This window comes from Oenanthe melanoleuca, chromosome 25 (assembly GCF_029582105.1).
Source record: "Oenanthe melanoleuca isolate GR-GAL-2019-014 chromosome 25, OMel1.0, whole genome shotgun sequence".
NCBI lineage: Eukaryota > Metazoa > Chordata > Aves > Passeriformes > Muscicapidae > Oenanthe > Oenanthe melanoleuca.
In genome coordinates, this window is record NC_079358.1 from 5,094,423 (window position 1) to 5,118,951 (window position 24,529).

General features: G+C 45.5%; 2 protein-coding genes and 2 long non-coding RNA genes across 5 annotated transcripts in view; 2 read left to right on the forward strand and 2 right to left on the reverse strand.

The window, feature by feature from the left end:
- Positions 1-416: 416 nt before the first annotated feature.
- On the reverse strand, positions 417-3,422 carry LOC130262953 (uncharacterized). Of its 2 annotated transcripts, none has more exons than XR_008842190.1 (5): positions 3,351-3,422; positions 2,149-2,294; positions 1,754-1,981; positions 864-1,114; positions 417-779 (listed from the first exon to the last, which is right to left on the reverse strand). It is a non-coding gene; the product is annotated as an uncharacterized LOC130262953 (long non-coding RNA). The 2 variants fall into 2 exon arrangements; XR_008842189.1 differs by lacking the exon at positions 3,351-3,422 and adding an exon at positions 3,205-3,251.
- LOC130262802 (uncharacterized) lies at positions 640-3,266 on the forward strand. The gene is made up of 7 exons (XM_056510278.1): positions 640-768; positions 852-1,019; positions 1,577-1,680; positions 1,721-1,970; positions 2,137-2,287; positions 2,591-2,625; positions 3,192-3,266. Exons 1-7 carry the CDS (start codon positions 640-642, stop codon positions 3,264-3,266), a joined length of 912 nt encoding a protein of 303 aa, XP_056366253.1.
- Positions 3,423-6,293: 2,871 nt separating the features above from the next.
- The window catches only part of LOC130263322 (E3 ubiquitin-protein ligase BRE1B-like), a 21,435-nt gene continuing 3,199 nt past the window's right edge, over positions 6,294-24,529 (reverse strand). The window contains exons 5-11 of the mRNA XM_056510828.1: positions 23,093-23,210; positions 21,626-21,775; positions 17,816-18,028; positions 15,333-15,458; positions 13,490-13,630; positions 9,330-9,431; positions 6,294-6,552 (exon numbers count right to left, since the gene is read on the reverse strand). Of these exons, the coding sequence (XP_056366803.1) occupies positions 6,376-6,552; positions 9,330-9,431; positions 13,490-13,630; positions 15,333-15,458; positions 17,816-18,028; positions 21,626-21,775; positions 23,093-23,210 (1,027 nt within the window). The 3' untranslated portion in view covers positions 6,294-6,375. The remainder of the gene's footprint in view (positions 6,553-9,329; positions 9,432-13,489; positions 13,631-15,332; positions 15,459-17,815; positions 18,029-21,625; positions 21,776-23,092; positions 23,211-24,529) is intronic.
- Positions 18,822-20,329, forward strand: LOC130263014 (uncharacterized). The gene is made up of 3 exons (XR_008842270.1): positions 18,822-19,103; positions 19,735-19,807; positions 20,046-20,329. It is a non-coding gene; the product is annotated as an uncharacterized LOC130263014 (long non-coding RNA).

Sequence of the window (24,529 nt, forward strand, 5' to 3'; positions counted from 1 at the left end):
ATGACCCGGAGTGACCCCAAAAATGACCCAAGACCCCCCGAAATGACCCCAAAGTGACCCCAGGACACCCCAAAGTGACCCGAGTGACCCTATAATGACCCCAAATGACCCCAGGACCTCCCAGGTGACCCCAAGTGACCCCCAAATGACCCCAAGTGACCCCCAAATTCCCCTAAATGACCCCAAGACCCCCCCAGATGACCCTGAGTGACCCCAAAGTGACCCCAAGACCCCCAGAAATGACCCTGAAATGACCCCGGGGCATCCCAAAATGACCCCAAAGTGACCCCAGGGCACCCCAAAGTGACCCCTGAGTGACCCCAGGATCTCCCAGATGACCCCAGATGACCCCAAGTGACCCCAGATGACCCCAAAGTGACCCCAAGCCCCCCCCAAATTCCAAACTCCAGACCGGACAGGCGGGAACGACTCCCGAGCGTTTTTATTGGTTGGGAGGGGAAAGGGGCGGGGTCAGCGAGAGGTCAAAGGTCAAGGGGAGGGGAGACCACTCAGGGTGACCCAGAGGTGACCTCGAGGTGACCAGTGGTCAGTTTGGGGGGTCAGGGGTCAATTTGGGGGGTCAGTGGCCACTTTGGGGCGGTCAGTGGCCACTCTGGGGTGGTCAGTGGCCACTCTGGGATGGTCAGTGGTCACTCTGGGGTGGTCAGTGGCCAGTTTGGGGTGGTCAGGGGTCATTTTGGGGTGGTCAGTGGCCACTTTGGGATGGTCAGTGGCCACTTTGGGGAGGTCAGGGGTCACTTTGGGGAGGTCAGTGGCCACTTTGGGGAGGTCAGGAGTCAATTTGGGGGGTCAGTGGTCACTTTGAGGTGGTCAGTGGCCACTCTGGGGAGGTCAGAGGTCACTTTGGGGTGGTCAGTGGCCACTCTGGGGAGGTCAGGGGTCACTCTGGGATGGTCAGGGGTCACTTTGGGATGGTCAGTGGCCACTTTGGGGAGGTCAGGGGTCACTTTGGGGTGGTCAGTGGCCACTTTGGGATGGTCAGGGGTCACTTTGGGGTGGTCAGGGGTCAATTTGGGGGGTCAGTGGCCACTTTGGGATGGTCAGGGGTCACTTTGGGGGGTCAGTGGCCACTTTGGGATGGTCAGTGGCCACTCTGGGGTGGTCAGTGGTCGCTCTGAGGTGGCTGTAAGTGACCAGTGGCCACTTTGGGATGGTCAGTGGCCACTCTGGGGTGGTCAGTGGTCGCTCTGAGGTGGCTGTAAGTGACCAGTGGCCACTTTGGGATGGTCAGTGGCCACTCTGGGATGATCAGGGATCAGTTTGGGGGGTCAGTGGTCACTCTGGGATGGTCAGTGGCCACTTTGGGGTGGCTGTAAGTAACCACTGGTCACTCTGGGGTGGTCAGTGGCCACTTTGAGGTGGTCAGGGGTGGCCTGGGGTGGCCATAAGTGACCAGTGGTCACTCTGAGGTGGTCAGTGGTCATTGGGGTGGTCAGTGGTCATTTGGGATGGTCAGTGGTCACTCTGAGGTGGTCAGGGGTCACTCTGAGGTGGTCAATGGTCACTCTGGGGTGGTCAGGGGTCACTCTGGGGTGGTCAGTGGCCACTTTGGGAGGTCAGTGGCCACTCTGGGGTGGTCAGTGGTCACTCGGGGGTGGTCAGTGGCCACTTTGGGAGGTCAGTGGCCACTCTGGGGTGGTCAGTGGTCACTTTGGGGTGGTCAGGGGTCACTTTGGTGGGTCAGTGGCCACTTTGGGAGGTCAGTGGTCACTCTGGGGAGGTCAGGGGTCACTCTGGGGTGGTCAGTGGTCACTCTGGGGAGGTCAGTGGTCACTCTGAGGTGGTCAGTGGTCACTCTGGGATGGTCAGGGGTCACTCTGGGGTGGTCAGTGGTCACTCGGGGGTGGTCAGTGGCCACTTTGGGAGGTCAGTGGCCACTCTGGGGTGGTCAGTGGCCACTTTGGGGAGGTCAGGGGTCAATTTGGGGGGTCAGTGGCCACTTTGGGATGGTCAGTGGCCACTCTGGGGTGGTCAGTAGTCACTCTGGGGAGGTCAGTGGCCACTTTGGGGAGGTCAGGGGTCAATTTGGGGGGTCAGTGGCCAGTTTGGGATGGTCAGTGGCCACTCTGGGATGGTCAGTGATCACTCTGGGGTGGTCAGTGGCCACTTTTGGAGGTCAGTGGCCACTTTAGGGAGATCAGTGGTCACTTTGGGGTGGTCAGTGGTCACTCTGGGGTGGTCAGTGGCCACTTTGGGGTGGTCAGGGGTCACTTTGGGGAGGTCAGTGGCCACTTTGGGATGGTCAGTGGCCACTTTGGGATGGTCAGTGGCCACTCTGGGATGATCAGGGATCAGTTTGGAGGGTCAGTGGTCACTCTGGGATGGTCAGTGGCCACTTTGAGGTGGTCAGGGGTGGCCTGGGGTGGCCATAAGTGACCAGTGGTCACTCTGAGGTGGTCAATGGTCACTCTGAGGTGGTCAGTGGTCACTCTGGGATGGTCAGGGGTCACTCTGGGGTGGTCAGTGGTCATTCTGTGGTGGTCAGGGGTCACTCTGGGGTGGTCAGTGGTCATTCTGTGGTGGCCAGTGGTCACTCTGTGGTGGTCAGGGGTCACTCTGAGGTGGTCAGTGGTCACTCTGGGGTGGTCAGTGGTCACTCTGGGATGGCCATGAGTGGTCAGAAGTGACCACTGGTCACTATGGGATGGTGAGGGATGACCACAGAATGACCCACAGGTGACCAGGAGTGACCAGTGGCCACTTGGGGGTGGCCATGGAATGGTCAGAAGTGACCAGTGGTCACCATGGGGTGGACATTGGTCAGAATTGGCCACTGGTCATCCTGGGGTGGCCACAGCTGGTCAGTGGCCACTAAGAGATGGACATTGAGTGACCACAGGTGGCCACTGGTCACCAAAAATTGGACATAACCACAGGTGGTCACTGGTCACTGTGGAGTGGTCAGTGGCCACTAAGTGAAGGACACTGAGTGACCACAGGTGGCCATTTGTGGTCACTGGTCACCATGGGATGGACATAAGGTGACCACAACTGGTCATAGGTGGTCACAGGTCACCCTGAGGTGGTCCGAGATGACCACAAGTGGTCACTGGTCACTATGGGGTGCAGAGTGACCACAGGTGGTCACTGGTCAGTAAGAAATGGCCACAGATGACCACAGGTCAACACTGGCCACTAAAACCACAGGTGACCAGTGGTCACTCTGGGGTGGTCAGTGGTCACTTTGGGGAGGTCAGTGGTCACTCTGGGGTGGTCAGGGGTCACTCTGGGGTGGCCGTAAGTGACCAGTGGTCACTCTGGGGTGGTCAGGGGTCACTCTGGGGTAGCCATAAGTGACCAGTGGTCACTCTGGGGTGATCAGTGGTCACTTTGGGGAGGTCAATGGTTACTCTGGGGTGGCCATAAGTGACCAGTGGTCACTCTGGGGTGGTCAGTGGCCACTAAGACAAGGACATCGAGTGACCACAGGTGGTCACTGGTCACCAAAGGATGGACATGAGATGGTCACAAGTGGTCACTGGTCACCATGAGGTGACCACAGAGTGACCACAGGTAGTCATAGATGGCCACTGGTCACCAAGGGATGGACACAGGTAGCCAGTGACCACCATGAGGTGACCACAGAGTGACCACAGGTAGTCATAAACGGCCACTGGTCACCAAGGGATGGACACAGGTAGCCAGTGACCACCATGAGGTGACCACAGAGTGACCACAGGTAGTCATCGATGGCCACTGGTCACCAAGGGATGGACACAGGTAGCCAGTGACCACCATGAGGTGACCACAGATGACCCCAAGACATCAATGACCACCACAGGAATCACGTCGGGATCACCACAGCGTGGCCGCACCGGATGGCCACCAGAGCTGACCACGAGGTGGCCACGAGGGGCTGGTGACCACCGGAAATGCCCAGGAGGTGGCCATGATGGGTTGATGACCACAAGTGGCCACGAGGGGTTGATGACCACCAGAAATGACCACCACAGATGACCATGAGGTGGCCACGAGGGGTTGATGACCACCACAGATGACCACAAGACAGTCACAAGGGGTTGATGACCAACAGAAATGACCACCACAGATGACCACAGGTGGCCACAAGGAGTTGATGACCACCAGAAATGACGAGGTGGCCACGAGGGGTTGATGACCACGAGGTGGCCACAAGGGGTTGATGACCACCCAAAATGACCACCAGAGCTGCCCACCAGGTGGCCAGGTGGCCGCTCAGCTGATGTAGACGCGGTGGAAGTTGTGGGCGCCGAAGGACGGACACAGAGTGACCACAGGTGGCCACAAGGGGTTGATGACCACAAGGTGGCCACGAGGAACTGATGACCACCAGAAACAACCACAAGTGGCCACGAGGAACTGATGACCACCAGAAATGACCACAAGAGATGACCACATGTGGCCACAAGGAGTTGATGACCACCAGAAATGACCACCACAGATGACCACAGGTGGCCACAAAGGATTGATGACCACAGCTGGCCACAAGGGGCTGATGACCACCAGAAATGACCACAGATGGCCACGAGAACTTGATGACCACCCAAAATGACCACCAGAGCTGCCCAGGAGGTGGCCAAGTGGCCACTCAGCTGATGTAGACGCGGTGGAAGTCGTGGGCGCCGAAGGATGGACACAGAGTGACCACAAGGGGTTAATGACCACCCGAAATGACCACAGGTGGCCACAAGGGGTTGGTGACCACAAAAAATGACCACAGGTGGCTACAAGGGGCTGATGACCACCAGAAATGACCACCACAGATGACCACAGGTGGCCACAAGGGGTTGATGACCATAAAAAATGACCACAGGTGGCCACAAGGAGTTGAAGACCACCAGAAATGACCACCACAGATGACCACAGGTGGCCACAAAGGGTTGATGACCACAGGTGGCCACAAGGGGCTGATGACCACCAGAAATGACCACAGGTGGCCACAAGGGGCTGATGACCACCCAAAATGACCACCAGAGCTGCCCACCAGGTGGCCAGGTGGCCACTCAACTGATGTAGACGCGGTGGAAGTCGTGGGCGCCGAAGGATGGACACAGAGTGACCACAGGTGGCCACAAGGGGTTGATGACCACGAGGTGGCCACGAGGGATTAATGACCACCAGAAATGACCACAAGTGGCCACGAGGAACTGATGACCACCACAAATGACCACCAGAGATGACCACATGTGGCCACAAGGGGTTGATGACCACAGGTGGCCACAAGGAGTTGATGACCATCAAAAACGACCACAGGTGGTCACAAGGGGTTGATGACCACCCAAAATGACCACAGGTGGTCACAAGGGGTTGATGACCACCCAAAATGACCACAGGTGGCCACAAGGACTTGATGACCACCACAAATGACCACCACAGATGACCACAGGTGGCAACAAGGGGTTGATGACCACCAGAGGTGCCCAGCAGGTGGCCGCTCAGCTAATGTAGACGCGGTGGAAGTCGTGGGCGCCGAAGGATGGACACAGAGTGACCACAAGTGGCCACAAGGGGCTGATGACCACCAGAAATGACCACAAGGGGGCCACAAGGGGTTGATGACCATAAAAAATGACCACAGGTGGCCACAAGGAGTTGATGACCATTAAAAATGACCACAGGTGGCCACAAGGAGTTGAAGACCACCAGAAATGACCATCACAGATGACCACAGGTGGCCACAAAGGGTTGATGACCACAGGTGGCCACAAGGGGCTGATGACCACCAGAAATGACCACAGGTGGCCACAAGGACTTGATGACCACCAGAAATGACCACCACAGAGTGACCACAGGTGGCCACGAGGGGCTGACGACCACCAGAAATGACCACCACAGATGACCACAGGTGGCCACAAGGGGTTGATGACCACAGGTGGCCACAAGGGGCTGATGACCACCAAAAATGACCACAAGTGACCACAAGGAGTTGATGACCACCACAGACGACCACCAGATGGTCACAAGGGGCTGATGACCACCCAAAATGACCACAGCTGGCCACAAGGACTTGATGACCACCACAAATGACCACCACAGATGACCACAGGTGGCCACAAGGGGTTGATGACCATAAAAAATGACCACAGGTGGCCACAAGGAGTTGATGACCATAAAAAGCGACCACAGGTGGTCACAAGGAGTTGATGACCACCAGAAATGACCACCAGAGATGACCACATGTGGCCACAAGGGGTTGATGACCACAAGTGGCCACAAGGAGTTGATGACCATAAAAAATGACCACAGGTGGCCACAAGGAGTTGATGACCATCAAAAACGACCACAGGTGGTCACAAGGGGTTGATGACCACCCAAAATGACCACAGGTGGCCACAACGGGTTGATGACCACCAGAGGTGCCCGGCAGGTGGCCGCTCAGCTGATGTAGACGCGGTGGAAGTCGTGGGCGCCGAAGGCCGCGTTGCACTTGGGGCACTTGCGCTGCCGCGTGTCGTAGCGGCTCTTGACGCACTCGAAGCAGAAGACGTGGAAGCACTTGGTCAGCACCGCGTCCTTCTTGCGGGCGTTGCAGCACGGGCATGTCAGACGGGCCTGGGGGTCGATAGAAACCGTTAAAAAGTTGTTAGGTGCCATTAAAAAATCATTAAATGGTGATTAAAGGCCGTTAAGTATCAACGAAGGTCGTTACAGGTCATTAAAGGTTATTAAAGATCATTAAAGGTCAATCAGAGTCATTAAAGGTCAACTGAGATAATTAAAGGTCAACCGAGGTCAATAAAGGTGATTAAAGATCATTAAAAGTCAATCAAAGTCATTAAAGGTCAACTGAAATCATTAAAGGTCATTAAAGGTTGTTAAAGATCATTGAAGGTCAATCAAAGTCATTAAAGGTCAACTGAGGTAATTAAAGATCAACCAAGGTCATTAAAGAGCACCTGAGGTCATTAAAGGTCATTAAAAGTCAATCAATGTCATTAAAGGTCAACTAAAGTCACTAAAGGTCATTAAAGGTTGTTAAAGATCATTAAAGGTCAATCAAAATCATTAAAGGCCAACTGAGATAATTAAAAGTCAACCAAGGTCATTAAATGTCAACCGAGGTCATTAAAGATTATTAAAGGTCATTAAAGGTCAATCAAAGTCATTAAAGGTCAGTTGAGGTCATTAAGAATCAACAATGGTCATTAAAGGTCATTAAATGTTATTAAAGATCATTAAAGATCAATCAAAGTAATTAAAGGCCAACTGAGATTATTAAAGAGCAACTGAGGTCATTAAAGGTCAACTGAAGTCATTAAAGGCCATTAGGCATCAACAATGGTCATTAAAGGTTGTTAAAGATCATTAAAGGTCAATCAAAGTCATTAAAGGTCAACCGAGATAATTAAAGGTCAACCGAGGTCAATAAAGGTTATTAAAGATCATTAAAAGTCAATCAAAGTCATTAAAGGTAAACCAAGGTCGTTAAAGGTTGTTAGAGATCATTGAAGGTCAATCAAAGTCATTAAAGGTCAATTGAGGTCATTAAGCATCAACAATGGTCATTAAAGGTCATTAAATGTTATTAAAGATCATTAAAGGTCAATCAAAGTCATTAAAGGCCAACTGAGATAATTAAAGAGCAACTGAGGTCATTAAAGAGCAACTGAGGTCATTAAAGGTCAACTGAAGTCATTAAAGGCCATTAGGCATCAACAACGGTCATTAAAGGTTGTTAAAGATCATTAAAGGTCAATCAAAGTCATTAAAGGCCAACCCAGATAATTAAAGGTCAACTGAGGTCAATAAAGGTGATTAAAGATCATTAAAGGTCAATCAAAGTCATTAAAGGTAAACCAAGGTCGTTAAAGGTTGTTAAAGATCATTAAAGGTCAATCAAAGTCATTAAAGGTCAACTGAGGTCATTAAGCATCAACAATGGTCATTAAAGGTCATTAAATGTTATTAAAGATCATTAAAGGTCAATCAAAGTCATTAAAGGCCAACTGAGATAATTAAAGAGCATCTGAGGTCATTAAAGAGCAACTGAGGTCATCAAAGGTCAACTGAAGTCATTAAAGGCCATTAGGCATCAACAACGATCATTAAAGGTCAATCAAAGTCATTAAAGGTCAACTGAGATAATTAAAGGTCAACCGAGGTCAATAAAGGTGATTAAAGATCATTAAAAGTCAATCAAAGTCATTAAAGGTCAACTGAAGTCATTAAAGGTCATTAAAGGTTGTTAAAGATCATTGAAGGTCAATCAAAGACATTAAAGGTCAACTGCGGTAATTAAAGATCAACCAAGGTCATTAAAGAGCACCTGAGGTCATTAAAGGTCATTAAAAGTCAATCAATGTCATTAAAGGTCAACTAAAGTCACTAAAGGTCATTAAAGGTTGTTAAAGATCATTAAAGGTCAATCAAAATCATTAAAGACCAACTGAGATAATTAAAAGTCAACCAAGGTCATTAAATGTCAACCGAGGTCATTAAAGGTTATTAAAGGTCATTAAAGGTCAATCAAAGTCATTAATGGCCAACTGAAATCATTAAAGGTCATTAAGCATCAACAATGGTCATTAAAGATGATTAAAAGTTGTTAAACATAATTAAAAGTCAATCAAAATTATTAAAGGTCAACTGAAATAATTAAAGAGCAACTGAGGTCATTAAAGGTCAACAACGGTCATTAAACGTCATTAAAAGTCAATCAAAGTCATTAAAGGTCAACCAAGGTAATTAAAGGTTGTTAAAGATCATTAAAGGTCAATCAAAGTCATTAAAGGTCAATTGAGGTCATTAACAGTCATTAGGAGTAATTAGCAATCATTAAAGGCCAGCTGAGGTCACTTAAGGTCAACTGGCAGCCCCAGCCAGGTCCTGGAAGCTCCCAGAAGGTTCTGGAAGGTCCTGGCAGCCCCTCTCAGGTCCTGGAATTTCCACCCCGGGTCCTGGAAGGTCCTAACAGCCCCATACAAGCCCTGGCAGCCCCATCAAGGTCCTGGAAGGTCCCAGAAGATTCTGAAAGGTCCTGGCAGCCCCAAGCAGACCCTGGCAGCCCCATCCAGGTCCTGGAAGGTTCTGGAAGGTCCTGGCAGCTCCATTCAGGTCCTGGAAACCCCACCCAGGTCCTGGCAGTCCCTCCCAGGTCCTGGAAGATTCTGGAATGCCCTGGCAGCCCTATCCAGGTCCTAGAACGTCCTGGCAGCCCCAAGCAGGTCCTGGCAGGTTCTGTAAGGTCCTGGCAGCCCCACCCAGGTTCTGGCAGCTCCATCCAGATCCTGGAAGCCCCAGGCAGGTCCTGGAAGGTTCTGGAAAGTTCTGTCAGCCCCAAGCAGGTCCTGGAAGGCCCCAGAAGGTTCTGGAAGGTCCTGGCAGCTCACCCTGTACTCCTTGATCTCCTCCTGCAGGATCTGGTCGGCGTCGGCGTAAACCTCCACCTTGCGCTGCTTCTCCAGCTTCCGGCGCAGCCGCGACAGCTCCTCCTGCCAGGACCCACCAAAACGGAACCAAAACATTAACAAAACAGTCCCAAAACATTCCCAAAATATTCCCAAAAAATTCCCAAAATATTGCCAAAAAATTCCCAAAATATTCCCAAAAAATTCCCAAAACGTTCCTGAAACATTGCCAAAAAATTCCCAAAATATTCCCAAAACATTCCCAATATATTCCCAATATATTCGCAAAAAATTCCCAAAATATTCCCAAAAAATTCCCAAAACATTCCCAAAAAATTCCCAAAACATTCCCAAAACATCCCCAAAACATTCCCAAAAAATTCCTGAAACATTCCCAAAATATTCCCAAAAAATTCCCGAAACATTCCCAAAACATTCCCAATATATTCCCAAAAAATTCCCAAAATATTCCCAAAACATTCCCAATATATTCCCAAAACATTCCCAAAACATTCCCAATATATTCCCAAAAAATTCCCAAAAAAACCACACAATGTTAAAAAAAAACCCAAAAAAATCCCACAGAAATTTCCCAAAATATTCCCCAAAAAATCCAACAAAAATTTCCCAAAATATTCCCCAAAAACTTGCTCAAAAATAACCAAAATATTCCCCAAAAGTTCCCAAAAAACTTCCTCAAATATTTTCAAAATATTCCCCCAAAACATCCCACAAATGTTTCCGAAATATTTCCCAAAAATTACCAAAAACTTCCTCAAAAATTTCCAAAATATTCCCCAAAACACCCCACAAAAATTTCCCAAAATATTCCCCAAAAATTCCCAAAAACATCCTCAAAAATTTCCAAAATATTCCCAAAAATATTCCCAAAAATAAACATTCCAAAAAAATACACACGATGTTAAAAAAACACCCCCAAAAAATCCCACAAAAATTTCCCAAAATATTCCCCAAGAAATCCCACAAAGGTTTCCAAAATATTCCCCAAAAATTCCCAAAAACTTCCTCAAAAATTTCCCAAAATATTCCCCAACACATCCGACAAAAATTTCCCAAAACATTCCCCAAAAATTCCCAAAAGACGTCCGCAAAAACTTCCAAAATATTCCCCAAAAAATCCAACAAAAATTTCCGAAATATTCTCTCAAAATTCCCAAAAAAATTCCCCAAAAGATCCCACAGAAATTCCCAAAATATTCTAGAAAAAAACCCAAAATGTTCCCCCAAATATTCCCAAAATATTCCCCAAAAATTTACTAAAGAATCCCCAAAATGCCCCCAAAATCCCCAAAATATTCTTCAAATACTCCCTGAAATTCCAAAAACTCTCTAACTCCAAAAAAATTCCCAAAAAATTCCCCAAAAACCCCTAAAAATTCCCCAAAAAATCCGAAGAACTCCTAAAAGACTCCCAAAAATCCCAATGTTCTCAAAAAAATCCCAAAAAATCTCCCCCCAAAAATCCCCCAAAATTCCCTCAAAAACATCCTAAAAATCCTCAAAAAATCCCCAAAAATCACCTAAAAATTCAAAAAAATTCTCAAAAAAATTCCCCTAAAAATTTTTAATAAATCCTTAAAACTCCCACCAAAAAATACTCAAAAAATCCCCAAAAATCCCCCAAAATTCCCCTAAAAATATCCTAAAAACTGCCTAAAAATTACAAAAAATTCTCAAAAATCTCCGAAAAATTCCCCAAAACATTCTTAATAAATCCTTAAAACTCCCACCAAAAAATCCCCAAAATCTCCCAATATTCCGTCAAAAACTCCCTAAAAATCCCCTAAAAATCCCCAAAAAATCACCTAAAAGTTCCAAAAAATTTTCAAAAAATTTCTTAAAAAATCCCAAAAAATCCCCAAAAAATTCCCAAAAAATTCTTAATAAATCCCTAAAACTCCCACCAAAAAACCCCAAAAAATTCCCAAAAAATCCCCTCAGAAATTCCCTAAAAATCCCAAAAAATTCCCAAAAATTCCCGCAAAAATCCTCTAAAAATACCCGAAAAATCACCTAATTCCAAAAAATTCTCAAAAAATCCACAAAACATCCCCCAAAAATTCTTAATAAATCCCTAAAACTCCCACCAAAAAATCCCCAAAATTCCCTCAAAAATTCCCTAAAAAATCCCCTAAAAATAGCCCAAAAATTACCTAAAAATTAAAAAAAATTCTCAAAAAATCCTCAAAATATTTCCAAAAAATTCTTAATAAATCCCTAAAACTCCCACCAAAAAATTTCCAAAAGATCCCCTAAAATTCCCTCAAAAATTTATGAAAATTTCCCTAAAAATATCCCCAAAATCACCTAAAAATTCCAAAAAATTCTCAAAAAATCCCCGAAAAATTTCCAAAAAATTCTTAGTAAATCCCTAAACTCCCACCAAAAAATTCCCAAAAAACCCCCAAAATTCCCCAAATAATCCCTAAAACATTCCCCAAAAATCCCCTACAAATACCCCAAAAATTGCCTAAAAATTCCCAAAAATTCCCCTAAAAATTGACAAAAAATCCCAAAAAAATCCCCAAAACTTCACCTAAAAATTCCAAAAAATTCTCAAAAAATCCCCAAAAAATCCCCCAAAATTCCCTCAAAAATTACTGAAAAATCCCCTAAAAATACGCCCAAAATCACCTAAAAATTCCAAAAAATTCTCAAATCCCCAAAAAATTCAAAAAAATCCCCCAAAAAAATCTTAATAAATCTCTAAAACTCCCACCAATAAAACCCCAAAATCTCCCAATATTCCCTCAAAAATTCCCTAAAAATCCCCTAAAAATACCCCAAAAATCACCTAAAAATTGCAAAAGATTCTCAAAAATTCCCCTAAAAATTCACGAAAAATCCCCAAAAATTCACCTAAAAATTCCAAAAAATTCTCAAAAAATCCTCAAAAAATTCTTAAAAAATCCTTAAAATTCCAACCAAAAAGTCCCCAAAAAATCCTTAAAAAATCCCCCAAAAATCCCATAAAAATTCCCTAAAAATCCCCTAAAAGTAGATCAAAAATCGCCTAAAAATTCCCAAAAATTCCTCAAATATTCTCAAAAAATCACCAAAAATCCCCAAAAATTCACCTAAAAATTCCAAAGAAATCTCAAAAAATCCCAAAAAAATTCTTAAAAAATCCTTAAAATTCCCACCAAAAAGTCCCCAAAAAATCCTTAAAAAATCCCCCAAAAATCCCATAAAAATTCCCTAAAAATCCCCTAAAAGTAGATCAAAAATCACCCAAAAATTCCAAAAAATCCTCAAAAAATTCTCAAAAAATCCCCAAAAATCCCCCAAAATTCCCTCTAAAATTACTGAAAAATCCCCTAAAAATACGCCCAAAGTCACCTAAAAATTCCAAAAAATTCTCAAAAAATCCCCAAAAATTCACCTAAAAATTCACAAAAAAATCCCCCAAAAAAATCTTAATAAATCTCTAAAACTTCCACCAAGAAATCCCCAAAATCTCCCAATTTTCCCTCAAAAATTCCCTAAAAAATCCCCTAAAAATACCCCAAAAATCACCTAAAATTTCAAAAACATTCTCAAAAAATTCCCCAAAAATTCTTAATAAATCCCCAAAATCCTCTCAGAAACGTCCTAAAAATACCCCAAAAATCTCCTAAAAATCGTCTAAAAATATCCCAAAAATCCGCAAAAATTCACCTAAAAATTCCAAAAAATTCTCAAAAAATCCTTAAAACTCCCACCAAAAAATTCCCAAAAATCCCCCAATATTCCCTCAAAAATTCCCTAAAAATACCCCAAAAATTACCTAAATATTGCAAAAAATTCTCAAAAATTCCCCTAAAAATTCCAAAAAAAATCTCAAAAAATCCGCAAAAAATTCTTTAAAAATCCTTAAAACTCCCACCAAAAAATTCCCAAAATCCCTAAAAAATCCCATAAAAATTCCCTAAAAATCCCCTAAAAATACCCCAAAAATCACCTAAAAATTCCAAAAAATCCTCAAAAAATTCTCAAAAAATTCACAAAAAATCCCCAAAAATTCACCTAAAAATTCCAAAAAATTCTCAAAAAATCCCCCAAAAATTCTTAAAAAATCCTTAAAATTCCCACCAAAAAATCCCCAAAAAACCCCAAAATTTCCCCAAAAATCTGCTGCTCACCTGGGCCCTCTTGAGGCTGAGGGACTCCTTGTCCTTGGCCGCTCGGTTCTCGGCCGCGCACACCTGCAGCTCCCGCAGCCGCGCCTGCACGTGCTCACCTTGGGCACGCAGGTCCTCGGCCAGCTGGGCGGCCTCCACTGCCTGGGGAGAGCGCACCTGGGTTACCTGGGCACACCTGGGCACACCTGGGTTACCTGGGATACACCTGGGATACACCTGGATACACCTGAGATGCACCTGGGTTACCTGGGCTCACCTGGGGTACCTGGGATACACCTGGGATACACCTGGGATACACCTGGGATACACCTGGATACACCTGAGATACACATGGGTTACCTGGGATACACCTGAGATACACCTGAGTATGGCTACAGTACACCTGGGCACACCTATGATACACCCGAGCACACCTGGGCACACCTGAGATACCCATGGATACACATGGGTATAGTTAGGATGCACCTGGATACACCTGAGCACACCTGGGATACACCTGGGCACACCTGGCACACCTGGGATACACCTGGGCACACCTGAGCACACCTGGGTACACCTGGGCACACCTGCAGCTCCCGCAGCCGCGCCTGCACGTGCTCACCTTGGGCACGCAGGTCCTCGGCCAGCTGGGCGGCCTCCACTGCCTGGGGAGAGCGCACCTGGGTTACCTGGGCACACCTGGGTTACCTGGGCGCACCTGGGCACACCTGAGAGACACCTGGGTTACCTGGGATACACCTGAGATACACCTGAGTATGGTTACAGTACACCTGGGCACACCTATGATACACCCGAGCACACCTGGGCACACCTGAGATACCCATAGATACACCTGGGTATAGTTAGGATGCACCTGGATACACCTGGGCACACCTGGGATACACCTGGGCACACCTGGGATACACCTGAGATACACCTGGGTTACCTGGGATACACCTGAGATACACCTGGCCGCACCTGGGTTACATGGGATACACCCGAGCACACCTGGGATACACCTGGATACACCTGAGTACACCTGGAGACACCTAAAATACACCTGGGTACAACTGAGATACACCTGAGCACACCTGGGATACACCTGGGGAGACCTGGGATACACCTGGGATACACCTGGGTTACCTGGGATACACCTGAGCACACCTGAGCACACCTGGGATACACCTGAAATACACCTGAGTATGGCTAGAATACACCTGGGCACACCTGAGATACACCTGGATACACCTGAGTACACCTGGGCACACCTGGGATACACCTGAGCACACCTGGATACACCTGGGTTACGTGGGACACACCTGAGTACACCTGGAGACACCTGAAATACACCTGGGTACACCTGGGATACACCTGAGCACACCTGAGATACACCTGGGCACACCTGGATACATCTAAGCACACCTGGGCACACCTAAGTATGGTTAGAATACACCAGGGCACACCTGAGATACCCATGAATACACCTGAGTGTAGCTAAGATACACCTGGATACACCTGAGCACACCTGGGCACACCTGGGCTACCTGGGCACAGCTGGGCTACCTGCGCACACCTGAGATACACCTGGATACACCTGAGATACACCTGATTACAATCTGGATACACCTGAGCACACCTGAGATACACCTGGGCACACCTGTGCAACACCTAGGATCCATAGGGAAATGTGTACACACCTGTCTCTCACCTGTCCCACCTGTCTCACCTGTCTGTATCTCACCTGTCCCACCTGTCTCTCACCTGTCTCACCTGTGTCTCACCTGTCCCACCTGTCTCACCTGTCCCACCTGTCCCACCTGTCTCTCACCTGTCCCACCTGTCTCACCTGTCCCACCTGTCTCACCTTTCTCTTGTGCAGCTCCAGCGCCTGCGATCTCAGGCTCAGCTCCTTCTCCACGGCGCCCAGGGCGCTCTGCAGGCCCCGCTCCTTCTCCTCCAGCTTCTGCACCACCTGCAGCTGCGCCTCCACCTACACAGGTGAGTCATTAATTAATTAATTAATCATTAATCAGCAAAATTCCCACGCTAATAGGTGATATTTGGGTGTTTTTAGCCCATTATTAGCTCATTATTAGCCATTATTAGCCCATTATTAACAGTTATTAGGGCCTGCTCCTTCTCCTCCAGCTTCTGCACCACCTGCAGCTGCGCCTCCACCTGCACAGGTGAGCCAGCAATTAATTAATTAATCATTAATTACCAAAATTCCCACACTAATAGGTGAAATCAGGGTGTTATTAGCCCATTATTAGCCCATTATTAGCAATTATTAGGCCCCGCTCCTTCTCCTCCAGCTTCTGCACCACCTGCAGCTGCGCCTCCACCTGCACAGGTGAGTCGTTAATTAATTATTAATTACTAATAAACAAAATTCCCATGCCAATAGGTGAAATTTGGGTGTTTTTAGCCCATTATTAGCTCATTATTAGCCATTATTAGCCCATTATTAGCGGTTATTAGGGCCTGCTCCTTCTCCTCCAGCTTCTGCACCACCTGCAGCTGCGCCTCCACCTGCACAGGTGAGTCATTACTTAATTATTAATTACTAATAAGCAAAATTCCCACGCTAATGGGTGAAATTTGGGTGTTTTTAGCCCATTATTAGCCATTATTAACCCATTATTAGCAGTTATTAGGCCCTGCTCCTTCTCCTCCAGCTTCTGCACCACCTGCAGCTGCGCCTCCCCCTGCACAGGTGAGTCATTAATTAATTAATTTATCATTAATTAGCAAAATTCCCACGCTAATAGGTGAAATTAGGGTGTTTTTAGACCATTATTAGCCATTATTAGCCCATTATTAGCAGTTATTAGGGCCTGCTCCTTCTCCTCCAGCTTCTGCACCACCTGCAGCTGCGCCTCCACCTGCACAGGTGAGCCATTAATTAATTATTAATTACTAATAAGCAAAATTCCCACGCTAATAGGTGAAATTTCGGCGTTTTTAACCCATTATTAGCTCATTATTAGCCCATTATTAGCAGTTATTAGGGCCTGCTCCTCCTTCTACATGTTCTGTCTCACCTGCAGCTGCGCCTCCACCTGCACAGGTGAGTCATTAATTAATTAATTAATCATTAATCAGCAAAATTCCTGCATTAATAAGTGAAATTAGGATGTTTTTAGTCCATTATTAGCCCATCATTAAATGCCCATTAATAACTATTAATAATTAATGAGCTCACCTGTGCCTTGAGGGCAGCACCTGCTTGGCCAGCTCATCACAGATCTAACACTGGCTATTAATGATCAATAATTAAATATTAGCTGCTATTAAACACCTAAAAAACCCTATTAATTCCTAATAAATCCCCATTATTAGCTATTAATAATTAATTAACGAGCTCACCTGGGCCTTGAGGGCCAGAACCTGCTCGGCCAGCTCATCACAGAGCTAATATTGACTATTAATGACTAATAATAAAATATTAACTGCTATTAAACAGCTAATAAAATCTATCAAAAACCATTAAATAATTATTAATAATTATTATTAATTAATTAAGGGCCTCACCTGTGCCTTGAGGGCAGCACCTGCTTGGCCAGCTGGTCACAGATCTAATAATGACTATTAACCACTAATAATTAAGTATTAACACATATTAAATGACTAATCAACACTATTAACTCCTAATAAATCATTATTAATAATTAATAATTAATTAACGAGCTCACCTGTGCCTTGAGGGCAGCACCTGCTCGGCCAGCACATCACAGATCTAATAATGGCTATTAACCACTAATAATTAAGTATTAATATTAACACATATCAAATGTCTAATTAACACTATTAACTCCTAATAAATCACTATTAATAATTAGTTAATTAATAATTAATTAACGAGCTCACCTGTGCCTTGAGGGCAGCACCTGCTTGGCCAGCTCATCACAGATCTAATAATGACTATTAACCACTAATAATTAAGTATTAACACAGACAACTAATAAACCATATTAATTCATATTAAATCCTTATTAATAATTATTAATAATTAATCAACGAGCTCACCTGCGCCTTGAGGGCAGCACCTGCTCGGCCTGCTCGTCACAGAGCTAATAATGGCTAATAATTAAATATTAACTGCTATTAGGTAGCTAATAACCCGTATTAATTCATATTAAATGCTTATTAATAGCTATTAATTATTAATTAATGACCTCATTTGTGTTTTGATGGCCAGCACCTGCTCCGCCAGCTCATCACAGATTTAACACTGGCTATTAATGATCAATAATTAAATATTAACTACTATTAAACAGCTAAACACCCTATTAATTCCTAATAAATCCTTATTAATAGCTATTAATAATTAATTAACGAGCTCACCTGCGCCTTGAGGGCCAGCACCTGCTCGGCCAGCTCGTCCTTCTCCTCGCGCAGCAGCTTGTGGATCTGGTTGGCCTTGATGCGCTCCGACATCAGCTTGAAGTTGGCGTCGTCCTTCTCGCGCAGCTGCTGCAGCAGCCGCAGGTTCTGCTCCTGCATGTCCTCGAAGGCCTGGCCCGTCACGTCCATCTCCGACAGCAGCGCCTCCTCCTCCTGCCAACATGGCCGCCGCGGGGGGGGGGGGGAGGGCGGGGAAAGGAAAAACAAGATGGCTGCCGTGAGGTGAGGTTGTAATATAGAAACAAGATGGCCGCCAGGAGGGGCAGGACGCGGCGGGGGAAAAACAAGATGGCTGCCGTGAGGTGATGGCGTAATTGATGTAAACAAAATGGCTGCCATGAGATGATGTCGTAATATAGAAGCAAGATGGCCGCCGGGAGGGGCAGGGACGGAAAAACAAGATGGCTGCCATGAGGTAATGGCATAACATAGAAACAAGATGGCCGCTGTGAGGTGATGTCGTAATTCATATAAACAAGATGGCTGCCATGAGATGATGTCGTAATATAAAAGCAATATGGCCGAAGGGAGGGGCGGGGACAAAAAAGATGGCTGCCATGAGGTGATATTGTATTTCACAGAAACAAGATGGCCGCCGTGAGGTGATGGCGTAATTCATATAAACAAGATGGCTGCCGTGAGGTGATGGCATAATATAGAAACAAGATGGCTGCAGTGAGTTGATGTTGTAATTGATAGAAACAAGATGGCTGCCATGAAACGATGTCGTAATATAAAAGCAATATGGCCGCCGGGAGGGGCTGGGGCATGGCGGGGGAAAAACAAGATGGCTGCCGTGAGGTGATGGCGTAATTCATAGAAACAAGATGGCTGCCGTGAGGTGATGGCGTGATTCATATAAACAAGATGGCTGCCGTGAGGTGATGGCGTAATTCATATAAACAAGATGGCTGCCGTGAGGTAAGGGCATAATTCATAGAAACAAGATGGCTGCAGTGAGTTGATGTTGTAATTCATAGAAACAAGATGGCTGCCGTGAGGTGATGGCGTAATTCATATAAACAAGATGGCTGCCATGAAACGATGTCGTAATATAAAAGCAATATGGCCGCAGGGAGGGGCGGGGACAAAAAAGATGGCTGCCATGAGGTGACATTGTATTTCACAGAAACAAGATGGCCGCCGTGAGGTGATGGTGTAATTCATATAAACAAGATGGCTGCCGTGAGGTAATGTCATAATATAGAAACAAGATGGCTGCCCTGAGGTGATGGCGTAATTCATATAAACAAGATGGCTGCCATGAGACGATGTCGTAATATAAAAGCAATATGGCCGCAGGGAGGGGCTGAGGCATGGCGGGGGAAAAACAAGATGGCTGCCGTGAGGTGATGGCGTAATTCATAGAAACAAGATGGCTGCAGTGAGGAGATGGCGTAATTCATAGAAACAAGATGGCTGCCATGAGGTGAGGTCGTAATTCATATAAACAAGATGGCTGCCGTGAGACGATATCGTAATATAAAAGCAATATGGCCGCAGGGAGGGGCAGGGACAAAAAAGATGGCTGCCATGAGGTGATATTGTATTTCACAGAAACAAGATGGCCGCCGTGAGGTGATGGAGTAATTCATAGAAACAAGATGGCTGCAGTGAGGTGAGGGCATAATTCATAGAAACAAGATGGCTGCAGTGAGTTGATGTTGTAATTCATAGAAACAAGATGGCTGCCATGAGACGATGTTGTAATATAAAAGCAATATGGCCGCCGGGAGGGGCTGAGGCATGGCGGGGGAAAAACAAGATGGCTGCCGTGAGGTGATGGCGTAATTCATAGAAACAAAATGGCTGCAGTGAGGTGATGGCGTAATTCATAGAAACAAAATGGCTTCCATGAGGTGATGTCGTAATATAGAAGCAAGATGGCCGCTGGGAGGGGCAGGGACGGAAAAACAAGATGGCTGCCATGAGGTAATGTCATAACATAGAAACAAGATGGCTGCCGTGAGGTGATGTTGTCATTCATAGAAACAAAATGGCTGCCCTGAGACGATGTCACAATTCATAGAAACAAGATGGCTGCCGTGAGGTGATGGCGTAATTGATGTAAACAAGATGGCTGCCGTGAGGTGATGTTGTAATATAGAAGCAAGATGGCCGCCAGGAGGGGCAGGACGCGGCGGGGGAAAAACAAGATGACTGCCGTGAGGTGATGGCGTAATTCATAGAAACAAGATGGCTGCAGTGAGGCAATGTCACAATTCATAGAAACAAGATGGCTGCCCTGAGGTAATGTCATAACATAGAAACAAGATGGCCGCTGTGAGGTGATGTTGCAATTCATATAAACAAGATGGCTGCCGTGAGGTGATATCGTAATTCATAGAAACAAGATGGCTGCCGTGAGGTGATGGTGTAATATAGAAGCAAGATGGCTGCCAGGAGGGGCGGGGGTGCGGCGGGGGAAAAACAAGATGGCTGCCGTGAGGTGATGTTGTCATTCATAGAAACAAGATGGCTGCAGTGAGGTGAGGGTGTAATTCATAGAAACAAGATGGCTGCCGTGAGGTGATGGCGTAATTGATGTAAACAAGATGGCTGCCGTGAGGTGATGTTGTAATTCATAGAAACAAGATGGCTGCCATGAGATGATGTCGTAATATAAAAGCAATATGGCCGCCAGGAGGGGCGGGGACAAAAAAGATGGCTGCCATGAGGTGACATTGTATTTCACAGAAACAAGATGGCCGCCGTGAGGTGATGGCGTAATTCATAGAAACAAGATGGCTGCAGTGAGGTGATGTTGGAATTCATAGAAACAAAATGGTTGCTATGATATTATAACCCTTAGAGACAAGATGGCCGCTGGGGTGGGGCGGGGAAGGAAAAACAAGATGGCTGCCGTGAGGTGAGGTCGTAATATAGAAACAAGATGGCTGCCCTGAGGCGATGTCACAATTCATAGAAACAAGATGGCTGCCCTGAGGTAATGTCATAACATAGAAACAAGATGGCCGCTGTGAGGTGATGTTGCAATTCATATAAACAAGATGGCTGCCGTGAGGTGATGGTGTAATATAGAAGCAAGATGGCCGCCAGGAGGGGCGGGGGCGCGGCGGGGGAAAAACAAGATGGCTGCCGTGAGGTGATGGCGTAATTAATATAAACAAGATGGCTGCAGTGAGGTGATGTTGTCATTCATAGAAACAAAATGGCTGCCCTGAGGTGATGTCACAATTCATGTAAACAAGATGGCTGCCGTGAGGTGATGTTGCAATTCATATAAACAAGATGGCCGCCATGATGTTATAACCCATAGAGACAAGATGGCCGCCCTGTGTCAATCCCTCACCTGTCCAGGTGTCTCTCACCTGTCCCGCCTGTATCCCACCTGTCCAGGTGTGTCTCACCTCTCACCTGTCCAGGTGTGTCCCTGACCTGTTCGCTGCCCCTCACCTGTCCCAGGTGTACCCAGGTGTCTCTCACCTGTTTGGTGTCCTTCACCTGTCTCAGGTGTATCTCACCTGTCCAGGTGTGTCTCACCTGTTTGGTGTCCCTTTACCTGTCTCACCTGTCCCTCACCTGTCCAGGTGTGTCTCTTTCACCTGTTTGCTGTCCCTCACCTTTCCCAGGTGTGTCCCTCACCTGTTTGGTGTCCCTCACCTGTCCAGGTGTGTCCCTCACCTGTTTCAGGTGTCCCTTCACCTGTCCCAGGTGTCCCTCACCTGTCTTGGTGTCTCTCACCTGTCCCAGGTGTGTCTCACCTGTCCAGGTGTGTCTCCCCCTCACCTGTTTGGTGGCCGCCAGGCGCCGCTGCAGGTGCTCGATCTGCTCCTCGCTCAGCCGCAGCCGCCTCAGCGCCTCCTCGTCCGCCAGCTTCTTGCTCTCGCGGCGCTCGCGCTCCTCCAGCTCCCGCCAGCGCACCCGCAGCTCCTCCAGCTCGTTAATCAATCATTCATTAATTAGTCATTAATTAATTAATAGATAGCCAATAAATAACTAATACATAACTAATAAATAAGGAATAACAGGAAGGTTTAATGATAGAATGGAATTCTGACCCTGCCGCTCCTCCAGCTCCCGCCAGCGCACCCGCAGCTCCTCCAGCTCGTTAATTATTAATAATTAATTAATTAATAACCCATAAATAACTAATAAATAACTGACAATGGGAAGGTTTAATGATAGAATGGAATTTTGGTTCTGGTGCTGCTCATGATCCTCCAGCTCTGCCAGCGCACCCGCAGCTCCTCCAGCTCATTAATTATTAATCATTAATTAATTAATAACCCATAAATAACTAATAGCTAATAAATAACTAACAATGGGAAGGATTAATGATTAAATGGAATTTTGGTTCTGGTGCCGCTCGCGCTCCTCCAGCTCCCGCCAGCGCACCCGCAGCTCCGCCAGCTCATTAATTATTAATCATTAATTAGTCATTAATTAATAAATAGATAACCAATAAATAACTAATATATCACTAATAATGGGAAGGATTAATGATAAAATGGAATTTTGGTTCTGGTGCTGCTCATGATCCTCCAGCTCCCGCCAGAGCACATGCAGCTCCTCCAGCTCGTTAATTAATTAATCATTAACTAATAATTAATTAATAATTAATTAATAAATTCCTAAAAAATAACTAATATATACTAATAACGGGAAGGATTTATGATAGAATGGAATTCTGACTCTGGGGCTGCTCATGCTCCTCCAAGTCATTAATTAACCATTAATTAGTCACTAATTAGCAATTAATTAACTCTTAAGTCCCTAATAAGTAACTAATAATGGGAGGGATTAATTATAGAATGGAATTCAGGCTCCAGATGATTAATTAACCATTAATTAGTCACTAATTACAATCTAATCAGTATTAGTTAGCAATTAATTACCGATTTTATTCCTTTTTTGCATCACTAATTAATTCTAATAACACATTAACAGCTAATTAACACCTCATTAACAGCTACAGTAAATGGACCACCTAATTAGAACCAATTAATTTCTAATTACCCCAATTTTTAATTTGTTGGGCTGCTACCAGTCCTTAATTAATAATTAACAACTCATTAACTCCTCATTAAATTTCTAGTTATGCCTAATTAACACTTAATTACCTCCATTACCACCCCTCTACCAACCCCTAATTAACACTTAACCACTCATTAACCCCTAATCACCACGCACCCATGACGTCATCCCAGATTTAATTAACGCTAATTAAGGCCAATTAACTAATTAATTAATCACCTCGGCCTTGCTCTTCCTCTCGGCCGCCATCAGCGTCACCTTGTCCCGCTGCTCCTTGGGCGCTGACTTGTACATGTCCAGCAGCAGCTTCATCTCCTTCTGGTTCTCCTGGGCTTTCCTGGGGTTAATTAGCAGCTAATTAACATCTCATTTGCATATTCGAAGCCACGCCCATTTTTTGGGCTCACCCTGTTTTTTCCCGCTTCAATTCCCACAAAAATTGGCCCAAAAAACCCCCAAAATTTCACCCCCAAAACTTCATTTACTTCTGGTTGTCCTCAGCTTTCCTGGGGATAGTTAATAGCTAATTAGCATCTCATTTGCATATTTAGGGTGGCCACGCCCATTTTTTGGCTCCACCCCATTTTTTTCCCTCTTTAATTCCCACAAAAATTGTCCCAAAAATCCAAAAATTCACCCCAAAAACTTCATTTTCTTCTGGTTCTCCTGATCTTTTCTGGGTGTTAATTAACAGCTAATTAGCATCTCATTTGCATATCCGAAGCCACGCCCATTTTTTTAACTCCACCCGAATTTTTCCTGCTTTGATTCCCACAAAAATTGGCCCAAAAATCCAAAAATTCACCCCCCAAAACTTCATCTCCTTCTGGTTCTCCTGGGCTTAATTAACAGATAATTTGCATCTCATTTGCATATTCGAAGCCACGCCCATTTTTTTTTGCTCCACCCATATTTTTCCCGCTTTAATTTTTACAAAAATTGTCCCAAAAAAATCCCAAAATTCACTCCCAAAACTTCATTTCCTCCTGGTTCTCCTGGGCTAATTAACACCTAATTTGCATAACATTTGCATATTTTAAGCCACGCCCCTTTATTTAGCCCCACCCACTTTTATTTTGCACCAATTTAAAAAAAAAAACCTGGCCCAAAATCCCCAAAAATGACCCAAAATATCCCAAAATGACCCAAAAATTTCCCAAAATGACTCAAAATTCCCCTCAAATGATCCAAAATTTTCCCAAAATCCCCTTAAAATTACCCAAACCCTCCCAAAAATGTCCCAAAATTCTCCCAAAATGACCCAAAATCCCCCAAAAATTCCCCTAAAATGCTCCCAAAATTATCAAAAATTCCCCCAAAAGTCACCCAAAATCCTCCCAAAATTCCCCAAAACCCCCTTAAAATGACCCAAAATTCTACTAAAATGACCCAAAATCACACAAAATCCCCCTAAAATGCCCCGAAATCCTCCCAAAATGTCCCAAAATCCTTCAAAAATGACCTAAATTCCCCCAAAATTCTCTCATAATGATTCAAATTTCCCCCAAAATAACCCACAATCCTCCCAAAAATCCCCCCCTAAATCCCCCAAAATGACCCAAAATCCTCCCAAAATCCACTTAAAATGACCCAAAATTCTTCTTAAATGTCCCAAAATCCTCCAAAAATGACCCAAATTCCCCCAAAATTCCCTCA